General features: G+C 42.0%; 1 protein-coding gene across 2 annotated transcripts; it reads left to right on the top strand.

Moving 5' to 3' along the window:
• Positions 1-1,078: 1,078 nt before the first annotated feature.
• pparaa (peroxisome proliferator-activated receptor alpha a) lies at positions 1,079-12,416 on the top strand. Of its 2 annotated transcripts, none has more exons than XM_046378703.1 (8): positions 1,079-1,271; positions 4,344-4,566; positions 5,729-5,883; positions 8,921-9,059; positions 9,756-9,955; positions 10,045-10,314; positions 10,468-10,711; positions 10,821-12,416. In XM_046378703.1, the coding sequence occupies exons 2-8, from the start codon at positions 4,383-4,385 to the stop codon at positions 11,063-11,065; spliced, it is 1,437 nt and encodes a 478-aa protein (XP_046234659.1). In that variant the 5' UTR covers positions 1,079-1,271; positions 4,344-4,382; the 3' UTR covers positions 11,066-12,416. The 2 variants fall into 2 exon arrangements, with proteins under 2 accessions (XP_046234659.1, XP_046234660.1); XM_046378704.1 differs by having other exon boundaries at positions 1,084-1,271; positions 10,048-10,314.
• The last annotated feature ends 292 nt before the right edge of the window (positions 12,417-12,708 follow it).

Raw genomic sequence — 12,708 nt, 5'->3', positions numbered from 1 at the left:
GCTGCACTGTGCAGAACATGTCCTTACTGGTGCGCAGATAATACTGTTTTGTTCACTGCTGATCTCTGAAAAGTCAAATCAAATCCAGGACCACACCTTGCCACAACCTACTTGATTGCTGCGAAATACAGTAACATACTGATCAGTTTTACACATTTATATTAATTGTAACTTGTATTTTTACCATATGAAGACTAAGCTGGAAGAGTAACATAAAATGTAATGCATATTTCTAATCATAGCTCATTGTTCTCCATAGAGAACATGCATTGAAAATATCACTCAAGTATACTTAGAAAATGTACATTAAATATCAAAAATAAAAGCACATCCTCCACCTGTTTAGGGTTATTAAGATGCAGGTAGATGCTTTAGATGGAGAGCTTTTTATAGTGCAGGTGTAATTTAATATGATAAAGATTATTTCACATTTAAATTTAACAGTGCATCACATTTCATAAATGCTAGTAAAAAGTACAATGTGTTTCTCTGAAATACTATCAAGTATACCGCAGCATAAAATGGATTTACTCATGTAAAGTACCAGTACCTCGAGGTACCACTGCACATGCAAAACAGGCTACATGCGACAATAGGTGTAATACAGTAATGTAGTGCTAAGAGGTGTACACTGGTCATAATCAATAATCAATCTGGCAGCCTCGTGTGGTTTAGTGTTTTACTTTGAAAAACCGTGATTTCAAAATTTAGCCCTACGCAATTATTATCCTGAAAGAGCTGACCCTGGTTACGTTTATTTACGTAAGCGATTTGCAGTGGCCTCGTTGTAAGTGGTTTAGGACAGGGTCGGCTGACACCGAGTTTACCCGGTGTTGTGTTTGTGGCCAACCTGGCATGTTACTGCGTTGTTCAGGAGACAACGCACATGACAGCACCTCGCACACGTCCGCGAGGCGTCCCGTGACATCTCCGTCCACCGGGGAAGAAAATAGGCTGGGCGGGCTCGCTTTTAGATCTCCGTATGTCCATTGGTTAAAACCATAGGTGTGTCGGGGGGGTGTGTACGCCATGTCGCCGTCGTCGCTACGTTACTTCCTGTTGGAGGATGAGCGGACGTTTGACAGCGAGAGCAGGGAGTCAATTTGTCTGTTTTTTTTTTTTTTAGCAGAGCAAGTCTTGAACCGGCGTGTCGGAGCGGCAAGGGACCAAAACACGTCCCTCCTCTGGTGACAGACAGACAGACAGACAGACAGACAGCCGTCCGTCCCTGTGACAGCGTGCGGAAATGCTTCGGCATAGCAGCCTCTGAGGTAGTTTGTGAGCTCTCTGCTGTTATGTAATTGTGATTATAAAACTTAAATGCCTATTTTAACCAACTTAACTTTTATTGTGCTGGAGTTAAAAGTACTGATCCCTCCTGCGATAAAGCTCAAGTAAATATGGTTTTCTTGAAAGTCCATATGCTGTTATAAGAGGTTATAAGAGTTGTAAGAGGAATGCAGGCTCCTACTATCTTCGTGTATGTTCTTGTAATTTCCGGATTAGCCTTCACCTGCTTTGTGATGAACAGGACACGCTATTGTGAAGGCGGAAAATATTTGTTTATTGGACATACTTTTCTCTTTGTTGTCTGTGCTGTACCAAGAAATAGTGTCAGGTAAACATAGCAGTTTGTAAATGCAGAACTTTGTCTTAATCACTCTGGGGATCTCCTGTGCACATCATTTTTTGGTTTCACATGACATTGTGGGTTTGAGATCAAATCTGATCGAGACGTGTCAGCTGACAGTAAACTTTCACAATAAGAGCATAGATGAAATACACATTTTTTGATTTTCTCTCCATTGCGGATCTGTTGTATCCTCGATGTCATCTGCTAACATGCTTTGTTGAGTGCAGTTCAGTCCTGTTTCCTCTTCCTCTGTGACCTAAAGATAGCAGCCCCCTGTCTGGGATTATAGTTCCTCTGGGATTTAAAACACAATGTTCTTTGAGGTGATGGGGAAACATGGGCTGGGCTGTAGTCATCTATGAAAGGGGGAAAAAAAGTCAAGTCAGTTGTTGTTGAACTATTTCACATTTAACAACAGAGAGAGAGAGAGAATGAAATAGGCTTAAGTTACAGAATCTGTGGATTCATCAAAACAATGTGACCACTTATGGCTGCACATCTGAGAATGCGGAGTTATCAAATGTTTGGCCTTTTTTTTTTTTGCTTGGAAAATAACTTGAACAATGATCAAAATGGCTGCAGATGAATATTTGTCAAAGAACTAATTAGTGAACTGACTAACCCCGACAGACATCCATGCCAGACCACAGGTCGGGACACACAAAACAACCAAATTGTCAAAACCAGATATGGAGATTGGTTGTAGGCTTGTGTTGTGATTGGATGTGCTTATCGAAAGTAGGAATCAAAATTTTCAAGCGAGAAAAGGAAATCCATGGGTTACATTTAGGGCGAAACCGAACGCACTGAAATGCTGTTCATTCTGTTGCAGTGAAAAACATGTTTGCCTAATCTACCCTTTGATGGAGAGGTCTTTGTTGACTGCCAGGGGTATAGTCAGTTTGCCAGAGGGCACACGTTGTGCGTCAGAGCAGCTCGACAGACCAGTTAGAGAAAAGTTAGTCACCGGTTATCTCAGTACAACTTCACAGTCTCCACAGAGCAGTCTGTATGTACACTCTAGGTACAGGCCTGAATCTTTCTCCACACATAAATGACTTTAGTGTAGACTGAGGACCTGTCCTCTGAAATGGTGCAACCCAAAGACTAGATAAACAAGAACAAGCATGCTTTGATCAGTCATGTCCTCTCTGTCTGACCTAACAAACCAGAGGTGACAGAGTGCACCTTTTCTACCCAAGCAGATATAGAGTGCATTTACCTAATTATCATGTTCGTTAGTTCAGCAGCCAAGACACTTAAAGTCCTTATCAGCAAAAGTTAAAGTTGTACAATCTCATATTAGCTAATGTTTCTTCCATTCTTGGCTTACGCATGTATGCAGCTGTGTAAACTGTGATTTGATATTGTGCTCAGATGAGCTATGAAGTGGCCCCGCAGCCAAATCTCTTGGTATGTCACACCAGGCATGTTACTGAGTCCAGTGTAGATGGTATAACTTTGTCAGTATTGCAGTACAGATGAAATGATATGATGATAATGTCTTGAGCAAACGTTTAGGAGGTGTGGAAGGACAGAACCACCTTCTATCTGGGCACATTCCTGTTTTTTTACCTTAATCCTTCAGTTGTTTTGTTCATGATCGCATCATCACTAACCCATACAGGTCTTTCAGACAGTAAGCTTTGTAATATCTGCTGCCAGGAATTGCTGGAAGGCTGGGAGAGCATTATAGAACGTGGCCATGGTGCTGTGATGTTGTGTGATGGCTCCAGCAGATGTCCTTTACCCTGCTGAGAGCAGCTGGGAGCTCCACCACACGACTCCTCCCACACATACTTTAAGATCCATTCATAGAGGACGGACAGGACATAGGAAATGACCTGAAGTTGTGTGTCCATACAGTACAATCTTAAAAGTGTCTGGAGAATCAGAGTTGGTCAATAAATCAGAATCAAAGCTTTGTGACAACCTGTGTGTTGTATACTTTGGGTATGGAAATTAATCTAGGAATGATGAACTGCACCCATGTATCTTGCTACTGTTGCTTGTTGAAAGGTAGTTATTATTTTATTTCATTTATTTATTTATAAGGACAATGCACACTAGGCAGCATTTCCGTTAATATGCCAGTATTAGCCAGCTGGCTAATTTTCAACTGTAGTCCTTTGGTGAGATGTTATAAAACCCCTGAAGTAATAAATATAGTAATTGTATACTTCAGCCTTATTGCTTGCCAACCAAGCTCTTCCTCTGTTGAGTGATGGCCCCATTAAACACTTGTAGCCACCAGTCCCGGACATTCAATGTGTCATTGTTTTCCTTGTCCACACGAGCAATGGAAAATATGGATAATTATTGTAAATTTCTGGAAAGTCAATCAATTTATAAACTAGAAATAAAGTCATTAAATGAAGTCATTGAAGAAGGATATTATATGAAGATATTATATCACACTGATGGAAAAAACCTTCCAAAATCCAATATTACCCAAGAGAAGTCATGCTCACTGAACACATTGAGTAATATTAATCATATCCTCCAGTCCTAATCCACAATAAAACGTGGGCTTAGTGTGGATGAAAGGTCAGAAGTCCGCACCACCTCGAAAACCTTACTTGGATTTATCCAAAGGTGGTCATTTTGAAACTCACAACCAATCTAATGGCTGCCTCAGGATTTCAAGTTATCGTTATCACCCATTGTCCTCATGCTAATTCTTTTCCCCCTCTTATCACAATCTGGTGAGTGAGGGGTTGTTCCTCCCAGGTCTGGTTTGATCTTCACCATGGCAGGAGATGTCTTCAGCCCGCCATCCCCTCTGGGGGATTCCCTACTGGACAGTCCACTGTGTGGAGACCTTATGGAGGATCTTTGTGATATCTCCCAGTCTATAGGAGACGACACTCTGGGATTTGATTTCCCAGAGTACCAGAGCGCTGGCTCAGGGTCTGAGAGCTCCATTGCACTGGGTGAGTAGTCCAGTGGCCTCATAGTTGAAAGAAAAAGCAAAGAATTGCAACAGGGTACATGAAAAAAAACTTAGACATAAATTCATATATGAACAACTTGAAAGTCCCATCCATCCATCCATTTTCTATACCGCTTATCCATCAGGGTGGGGTACACTCTGAACTGGTCGCCAGTCAATCGCAGGGCCGACACACAAAGACAGACAACCACACATTCTCGCACTCACACCTGTGGGCGATGTAGAGTAGCCAAAGTTGACGGTCCCGATTTGCTTTTAAAATCATGTCTGGGTTTATTTATTATCTCGTTCATGAGATCCTTCTAATAAGTAATGTGGATCATTACAACGCTGACCTTTTGACCTCTTGGTTCCATTGTTCCCCACATGTAAATGCACTAAAGCGGCCAAAACACTGTGTGTCTGACTCAATTCCTTCACCTCTCCTCGATTATATTATGTTACGCTGTCTCCAAATTCCTGAGCAGCACTTCAGCGTGTGACCCATCAACTTAAAGTATTTAAGTATGCAAGAGACACTTATCTGAAATACTCAGAGACCTGTTTAACAGGAATTGTCAGTGTATAAAGTGAAATACAGTTTCTGTCATGGAAAGTAACAGATCTGATCCTGATCTGTACCAGCTGACTCACTCACTGTGATTTGTTAGTTCAGTGTCTAGTATGAATATTGTTCTAATTGGCTTTCAGCCCGCATTGTAAATAACAACATAAGCAGAAGACTGGAAAAAGCCAGCATGGCTCTGTCTGTTACTAGAGCATTGAATCTGTTTTTTAAAATCCATTCAAAACAGACAGTTAGCTTAAGCTAAATCAACATTATTTATGCTAAACTCAAATAATCCTTTGCTAAAGTAAGATAACTGGCTAATTGTGTACTGAATGAGTGGTATTACTCATCTTGTCTAAGCTAATATGCACGATTCCCAAAATAACAAACTATTTCATAAAGTGCCCTCAGTTTGCTGAAGGCCTTATGTCCTCTGCTGTCCTGTGTAAATAGATGTGTGAATCAGTTTTTAAGACTAGACATAATGTTTTTTTCAAAAAGCGGATGCTATAATTTAGATTGAATTTGTTCAAATGGTTGTTTAGTGAAACCACTTGCTATTGTCTCCTTTCTGCTCTGTTGTGCGCTGAAGACACATTGACCCCAGCCTCCAGTCCGTCGACCGGGGTCTGTGGAGCAACGCCAGGCTCAGAGGAGAGCTTCACCCCCCTCAACTTGGAATGCCGGGTGTGCTCAGACAAGGCTTCAGGCTTCCACTATGGGGTGCATGCCTGTGAGGGCTGCAAGGTGAGACATGTACACAAATAAGTATAAACGGAAAGACGGATCCAATCCCATTCACAATGATGATGATTATTTGGTCTTTGGCTTCCCTCTTCCCTGCATGTAACTGTGCAAATGTATCAAAGGTGAAAAACACAACACAGATAGACATTTGTACTTGTGTCCACACACACACACACACACACACACACACACCTAAACATCCCTAAAAGGCACAGACCTAGAGGCCAGTGGAAAGTTTCAGAGACACGCAGTCGGGTCATGTGAGGTTGGGGACATAGTAGCCTTGGTTGACTTGTCACCTTTCCCCTGCTTGGCACAGAGCCCAGCTGAGTGGCATTAATACACACACAGAACCCTGCTGTTCTGGACACCAAATATTACCGTCTTGCAGTGTCATCTTTGAGATTTGATAATAAGAGAATTTTGTGTGTTTTTGTTAGAATTGTAAAGGTAGATCCTTCAGGCCTGAACTTGCCAAGCTCTACAGGACACTTCTGTGCTGGAATTTCAGAGATTCTTGAGATTTTAACACACAAAAAAACAGTTAAAACCATTAAAGGTTATGGGCCGAGTCATGTGAGCTTGTCTCATACTTCTCTAAGCTGGTGGCAAATTGTTGCTGCTAATCTAAACCTTTGTTTGCTATTTTTGCACTACTTGTAAAGGTGTGAAATTCCCCCTTTAAAGTTTTCTCCCCTCTGACACAGCTCCATCTTGATCCTGTGTCTGTTTTATTCAACAGCAACTGCATAACGATCGAGAAATCCAGACAGAGCTGGTTCAGTTACTGCTGGTGATCTGCTCTTCCTGCTTTCTTCCATAATCATTCCTTTTCCCCTGCTGGAGGGAATCTGCTTTTTCTCTCCTCTGGAGTGGCACAGTGCCTTGGTTTTCACTCTAATCTATAGGAGACAGTAGAGATGGACACAGACAGGAGCCGTTTCACAATTTCCATTTCTTTGTCCAAGTTTTTACAGTATGTCCTCTTAGTTGTGCATTTGCATGCTCTTAAGCCGGTCATATTCCTGCCCACATCTCATTCATCAAAATCAACGCAGCCTGCCTTTTTGTAAAAAGCAGGGTCACGATGACTACGAACATGTTGCACACGTGAGCTGTGTATTTTGACCGCACTTTGTTCCTAAATTCTCTGACATATGATATTGCACCATCATGGAAAAGTCTGGCTTGTGATATGTAGCAATAACAGTTCATGGTTTCCATGCTGGACAGGCTCTGCATATCACTTTCAACACCTCACTTTAAGAGAGGAGCGCTTCATAGTGGGAATGTGAATGGAATGTGCTGTGATGCTACGGTGCGAAGGCTCAAGTCTGTGGTGATGATGGTGCGACGTGTATGGGATGTTTGGAGCAGCAGGAGAGTCAGAGAAAGCCTTCAGTCATGGAAAGTTAATCAGTTCAACTCTGAATTCTCAGCAGATGGAGGTTTGTTCGATGTCTAAATTGTAACTTTTCTTTCTGTTTCATTGAGAAATGTTTGCCTTGAAGGAAGCATTGCACAATTCATCTCTCTGCTTACGTCTTTAGTCTTGATACTCACCTCTTACAGCTATATAATCACAGAACAGTACTGGCCTCTGGTTGTGTCTGTACATCCACACACAGACATGTATAGACATGCATGCTGTAAACACACACATCTGTGTTTTTTCCTCCCCTCTGCAGTTCTTTCAGTTCTTTTGTTTTGCACTGTGGTTTTGATGATATGTCGCTGAACCACATGTCCGCAGCTGTACATATCCTCAGTGTTTTTCTGAAGATTACAACTTGTTCTCCCCGCAAAGCTTTTTTTTTTTTTTAATTTAGAGCTGAAAATAAGCAAAGTGATGTGCGACACATGATAACCCTTACTAACGATGTGATTTCAATATAAAGGCAGGCAAGAGCTTTTGTAAGATGATGGCTGATGTATTGTGTGACCATGTGGATTCAGTCATATTGCCAGAAAATCCATATTCTTTTCTTGACAGTGAGGGATGAGGAATGTCCTGACTGAAACCTCAGTAATGTAAGCCTGTGTGTGTGTGTGTGTGTGTGTGTGTGTGTGTGTGTGTGTGTGTGATAGCATGTCAAAGGATCATAAGTTCTGGCACATGTGTGACATCTGTTCGCATGTGTTGGCCCACAGCCGTGTAACTCACAGTGTGTTGGAGGGCTGCGAGATGTCATGTCCAATCAGAGTTATTCTCCAGACAGGTTGGAGACATTAAGACATCAAGAAAATGTTTCAATAGCATTTCAGAGACAATAAAAAGCAAAAAATCAAGCAGACAAATTGTTAAAGACTGAGAGTGCAGTTTGTAAGATATGGCCAGAATTTTAATTTAAAACATTCATTAAAAAAAAATAAAAATAAAATAAAGTCACATTATCAGCAGAAGGTGAAGAAGCAAGAATGTTGAAGTCATGTCAAAGATGTCTATGCCGGGCTCTGAATGTACAGAGGACTGGAGCCTCTGCAGCACAGGTGAAAGGTGATCAGCAAGTGAAATCTAGTCCTGATCCACCTGAGGCTGCAAACGGCGGAAGGCAAAAAGAGATACTAATTCTACTGTGTCAACAAGGGCTGTAAAATAAACATAATATATTGTAAATACGGTCTGTGCTTGTCGACTGTTATGCTTGAAGTAGAGGAATACGCAGCCTCGGTACTCTTGCTTTTAAAATGAGCGTGTTTCTCAACTAATATTAATAATTATTAGACTTGCTAGCCAGGCTAACAGGGTCCAGTCTCTCCATGAAATTCAGAACTAAAGGCTCACTGAACCAGAGTGAATGGGAATCCAAGAGCATTGTTAAATAAGACTTGAACATGTGGTCAAACACATCATGTTTTGTCCTGAAAGTCAAGGGTACAGAACAAAAAAACATGTGAATGATGAATTAATTTCCATATGCGCTGAAGTACCTAGAGAGTGTTTTTGTGGACTTTCTGCATATTTAAATCAGAATGTTTTCATATGTTCTTTAAATGAATTCAAAAGTAACATGACGTGTCCCTTTGTGTCCACCAGGGTTTCTTCAGGAGGACCATCAGGCTAAAGCTGGAGTATGACAAGTGTGAACGCAACTGCAAAATCCAAAAGAAGAACCGCAATAAGTGCCAGTACTGCCGATTCCACAAGTGCCTTTCTGTTGGCATGTCCCACAATGGTAAGGCAACGTCCAAGACAGTTTTAAGTTAATGAATGTAATGTTTGTTTAACAAACATAAGTGAAAATTACATATCCTGGTTGGATATCTTTTCTTTGCTCACAAATTTAACTTTTAATTAATTAGTGAGAAAGTAAAAATTTGTTCCATTACATTTTCAAAATATTCTGGCTTCCAAATTGTGCGCTGACGATCGCTGGGACTGAAAGATCCTGCAAGTAAGCACAGAGTTACATAAAACTCTGCTTACATAAAACTCGTCATTATAGTATGTGTTCTTTACAACAACAGCAGGATTCCTTCTGTGATTTGGCTCCAGTTCAGTGTGTTTTGCATTGACTGGGTTTTTATAGAACAGTGTCCTGCCCGAGCCCGCTTGACATTGACAAAACACAGGCCCATATAGCTCCACATCTGGCCTGTCATCTGCACTGACTGCTGAGGGGTCATTGGGTTTGTTACAATGGCCTCCCACTGCAGACAGAGCAGTGTGAGAAATCTGAGAGAAGGACGACATGTTGTCCTCAGAGGAGAGGAAAGAATTAGGCTGAATGTTTGTGTGTCTGCACACATTCGTGCTTGCCGTAGCAGGATATGTCTGATGTGTCTGTGTGTGCTTTCATTAGAAAAGTAAGACACCTTCTATTTGAAGACTTGTCCTGCTGTTGCTAACGATGAGCATGTCTGTGCACCAGCTATCCGCTTTGGTCGGATGCCTCAGGCGGAGAAGCTAAAGCTCAAGGCGGAAAGCAAGATGGTGGAGAAAGAGGTGGCAAGTCCCATGTTGGCCGACCACAAGATTCTGGTCAGGCAAATCCACGAGGCTTACATGAAGAACTTCAGCATGAACAAGGCAAAAGCTCGGCTCATACTCACCGGAAAGACCAGCAAGCCGGTAAAGGAAAAAATAAAGCAATTGTCAGACGACATATTCTTTGTTCTGTATCCTCACCTCCCAACATCCTCTCCTCTCTCTTTTCCCAGCAGCCTTTCATCATTCACGACATGGAGACGTTCCAGCTGGCAGAGAAGACGTTGGCGGCTCATATGGTAAATGGTGGCTATCCAGAGCCTGAGATCGGCCTCCAAGCACGGGAGATGGTTCCAGCTGTGGGGTGTGGGGAGCTCCAGCAGAGGGAGGCTGAGGCCAGGCTCTTCTACTGCTGCCAGAGTACCTCGGTGGAGACGGTCACAGAGCTGACAGAGTTCGCCAAGGCGGTGCCTGGTTTTCAGAACCTGGATCTGAATGATCAGGTGGGTTTAGGGATGCTGCATCTGCCTCCATGTGGAAAAGAAAGATTTGACTAAATGTGAATTACAGAAAGTGTGTTTCTGTTGGAATTTTATCTGAAAAAGACACAAAAAACACATTACTGAGCCATGCTGTGGCCTTACCTGCCTGTTAAGGTGACTCTCTTGAAGTATGGCGTTTACGAAGCCCTCTTCACCCTTCTGGCCTCATGCATGAACAAAGACGGCCTTCTGGTGGCCCGCGGTGGAGGCTTCATCACCCGAGAGTTCCTCAAGAGCCTCCGGCGGCCTTTTAGTGACATGATGGAGCCCAAATTCCAGTTTGCCACACGCTTCAACTCTCTGGAACTGGATGACAGTGACCTGGCCCTTTTTGTGGCTGCCATCATCTGCTGTGGAGGTGCTGTGAATCGTGTGGAAGATTTTACGTAATTAGATTTAATAAAAGATCACAAGAAACTAAGTCCTCCTTCTTCATTCTCTCTTTCTGTTTGATCTTTTCCCTTCAGATCGCCCAGGCCTGGTGGACGTGCCTCTAGTGGAGCAGCTGCAGGAGACCGTCATTCAAGTACTACGGCTCCACCTGCTGGCTAACCACCCACAGGACAACTTCCTCTTCCCCAGACTACTGCAAAAACTGGCCGATCTCCGGGAGCTGGTCACCGAGCATGCTCAGCTGGTGCAGGAAATCAAGACAACAGAGGACACATCGCTACACCCCCTTCTGCAAGAGATATACAGGGACATGTACTGAAACGATAGCAAGCACATGGTCATGAACAGGGACATGTATGTCAAATATTAATAGATGTCATTTAGAACTTGATGTACATAAATATGTACTGACAGTATCGTATCAATGTACTGTAAGCAGCTTATTGTGCAGCTTCTGTGGACGCACACTTCTGTGATCTGCAGGGGTTGCATTGAGACCATGTGACTTTATACTGGAGCAAAACATAAATGAAACAGGGGAAAGGCAGCCCATGTAGCTGGCGTGAGCGCTTCCATGGGGACACAGCGGGGAACTCAAACTTTTTCTCCACACACCGTAGCTGTGGAGCGGATATTTGTTTAATTGTTTTGAGCATCCAGTTGCTATGCATTGGGCCCTGATGCCAGCTTTTACTCTACAGAAACAAAGGCTTAATCAAAGGCAAAATAGAGAGTAGGCTATCCAGATTTGCATGGCATTAAAAATGGCCATACACATATTAAGTATATCTAGACACGACTGTGGAGGTCATGCATGCAAGACACAGTAGACCTTGACTCTAGACGTATTCTGAATATTCTGGATACTTTGTGTAGAAGACACAAAAGTCCCTTATTGATCTCCCATGACCCTTTTGAGATTAGTGCTTGATGAAACACCTGCATCAGTATTCACTCGGTGCCATAATGCCTCAGTGCCTGAGCTATTTTTTTCCTCCCTTTTGACCTTGAGCCTTCAGAGCTTTTTTCGTCTGAACCATGGGGTAGATTTATGACTGTAGTGCTGAACCGGGGATTGTTCTCACATATTAAATCATAAATTGTGAACAATAACATCAAGTAAGCAGTGAACTAACCAACCAGCCATCATTTGAAAATACTGTCATTTACTGTATTGTGTATTTATTTTAAATACTTTATCCTACTGCTAAGAAACAACAGGATAGCTCAACCAACATTTTTTTTTTTTTGTCAGATCAGTGCTATAGTGGACAAAGTATTTTGTGCAAATCCTGCCATCAAGACACTGCTGAAAAACTGCATGGGCCAGTATTGAATATTTTGACCACAAACATAATAATCAGTTAAGCTGGTTTCTGTTTTATTTTGTAAATATAACAAGAATTCAATGACCACAGTGAAAGGGACGTGTGTGTGTGTGTGTGTGTGTGTGTGTTTGTGTGCAGACAGTAAAACAGCCCGCTAAAAGAGGAGCTGACTGCCTCGTTTGCTGTACTGAGACGACACCTTCAGATGTAGTGTTGTCATGATGAAATGGTTTATATATGTATTTTTTGCCATGTTCAGTGTACAATTTAAAAATGCATTTGATTTTTCATTAAAAGGAATCAATCATGTTGTGCAGTAAATAAACTAATATATTTAGCAGAGTTTTATTCATCTTTCCCTGACTTAAATACCCACCTAATAACATCAGTATTGCCTGCTCATCTAATTCACATGTCACTGTTAGCCAAAAGGCCTTTTTCATTGCAGATATTCTGAGCTGTTTTAGCAGGAATAGCACAGGTGGAACAAATAATGTTAATGTTAGCTTCGTTCTGTTTAAGTGTCCCAGTCTTAATGTTATTAAATAACCCCGTATTATCCCTTTATGACAGGCTGAAATACTTCAATTAATAATAAAAACACACAAATGCAACAAAACAGTGTTAGTGGCAC

Source organism: Scatophagus argus, chromosome 22 (genome assembly GCF_020382885.2).
Source record: "Scatophagus argus isolate fScaArg1 chromosome 22, fScaArg1.pri, whole genome shotgun sequence".
In the NCBI taxonomy this organism is placed as follows: Eukaryota; Metazoa; Chordata; class Actinopteri; family Scatophagidae; genus Scatophagus; species Scatophagus argus.
This window is presented reverse-complemented; position numbering and strand designations above follow the sequence as displayed.